The sequence below is a fragment of the Frankliniella occidentalis genome, unplaced genomic scaffold (assembly GCF_000697945.3).
Source record: "Frankliniella occidentalis isolate FOCC.00 unplaced genomic scaffold, Focc_3.1 Scaffold155, whole genome shotgun sequence".
Lineage (NCBI taxonomy): Eukaryota > Metazoa > Arthropoda > Insecta > Thysanoptera > Thripidae > Frankliniella > Frankliniella occidentalis.
The window spans coordinates 203,816-205,379 of record NW_026267281.1 but is presented as its reverse complement, the minus strand read 5'-3'; the positions used below and the strand labels follow the sequence as shown (position 1 = coordinate 205,379).

Below are 1,564 nucleotides of genomic sequence, written 5' to 3'. Positions count from 1 at the left end.
AATTAACCTTTCAAGTAGAATCGAATATGATACACATTTTATCTAAGAAAGTGAAGAAAATATTCACAGTAGATGAAGCATGTTTGTGTATGTACAGCTATTACCTTCTGAACCTAATCTATAGGAGCATATATCACAAAAGGCTTGTCACTTACTTGATGTAGTAAGGCTGGCCATTGGCATCCACAGCCTGTTCCCAACCAAAGGGGAGGTCACCTCCTGCGTACGTCCATGCTTCCGGGGGTGGCAGCCACGAGGAGGACCGCGTCAGGTGGCTGCGGAGAAGACAGAGCGTTAGGGAACTGGTTGTCTGCTTACTAGGTGAGGCATGAACGGTAAAAGCCAGTGCTTCTGCCTGGTTTTCATGCGTATGGTTTCCAACATTAGAGGGTACTGTAAATAATAGTCAGATATCTTACGACGTAAATCCTACTATCCTGGAGTCATAAATTACGGCCCTGGCCCAATGTGAGTGAGGTTCCACGCTACAATTGGACGACGTTAGAAAAATCTCACCCATGAGAGTGAAAATCCGGCGAACATTATATAATTAGAACTTTGATTGGGCAAGTGAAAATTGTCTCAGTCATTTCGGGGGTTTGCGGCGATTACTTCCATACTTCCAGGCAGGTAGGCAAGCTCCGGGTCGTCGCCAAGCGCGCGAGCCCTCGAGCAAGCAAGGATCGCCTTACAACAACTTACTGGCGACGTCGGAATAAAGCAGCGGCAAAAACTCGCATTACTGTTTTGGACATGACGTTATGCCGCCACAAAAAGCCCCGCCGTCCTCCCCCCTGCTTCGATCTCCCCAGCCTGCCTAATGAAATCATAAATAACGAAAGTCCACCCGCCTGGACGACGGGCGACGGGCCGGGCCGGCGGGCCGGGGGTGCGCGGCTCACGAGCCGGCTCAGCTCGCGGCCGCCCGCTTCTGGAGGCGAGGGTCGATAAGCCGCGATGCATGCGTGCACAGCAGGGTTGGCATAGAGTATTAAATTAAATCTAAATTGAGTCAAATTCGGTCAAAAAATAATGCACTTCACGTCACACCACATCGCCATGTGCGTCAGCCGATGCCCGACCTAGCTCACGCTCAGGAAGCCGTCGACTGCGAATTTTGTAGTAGTGTCTTGTAGTCGGTAGGTGTCCCCAGCTGTATTACATTCTGCCCCTTTTCGCCCAATTTAGCACCATTTAATTCTCTATGCCAACCCTGGTGCACAGCGAGATGGAGCGAAATACCGATACAGATCAGCGCAGCACAACCCAGGCAGAAGACGGTCCTTTCTGATCTGCAGGTCTGATGCAAGGGGCACAATACTGTGGAAAATGTCGCTGTAATCTTTTTTTATAAACTTGAATTCTAATATAAGTTGTAAATTTACGACAGCACATTTTTTACTCGCCAATGGATTATAAGTCGATACGTACTTCATGTATTTTTACGATTATAACTGGTAATTTTACAACTTGTGTCAAGGAAAATTTTCCTGTAAACCTTTGTACTATTTTTCAAAGTGGCAAGAGATGTCTGCGTCGAGAGAAATCACGAGTTCGTTAGTAT

General features: G+C 47.6%; 1 protein-coding gene across 1 annotated transcript in view; it reads right to left on the bottom strand.

Annotated features, from left to right (window-relative positions):
- LOC113202249 (uncharacterized) overlaps positions 1-275 on the bottom strand; it is a gene marked incomplete at its 5' end in the record, with an annotated part of 18,834 nt that extends 18,559 nt beyond the window's left edge. The window contains 1 exon segment of the mRNA XM_052271226.1: positions 156-275. Within this exon segment, the coding sequence (XP_052127186.1) occupies positions 156-275 (120 nt within the window).
- Between the last annotated feature and the right edge of the window lie 1,289 nt (positions 276-1,564).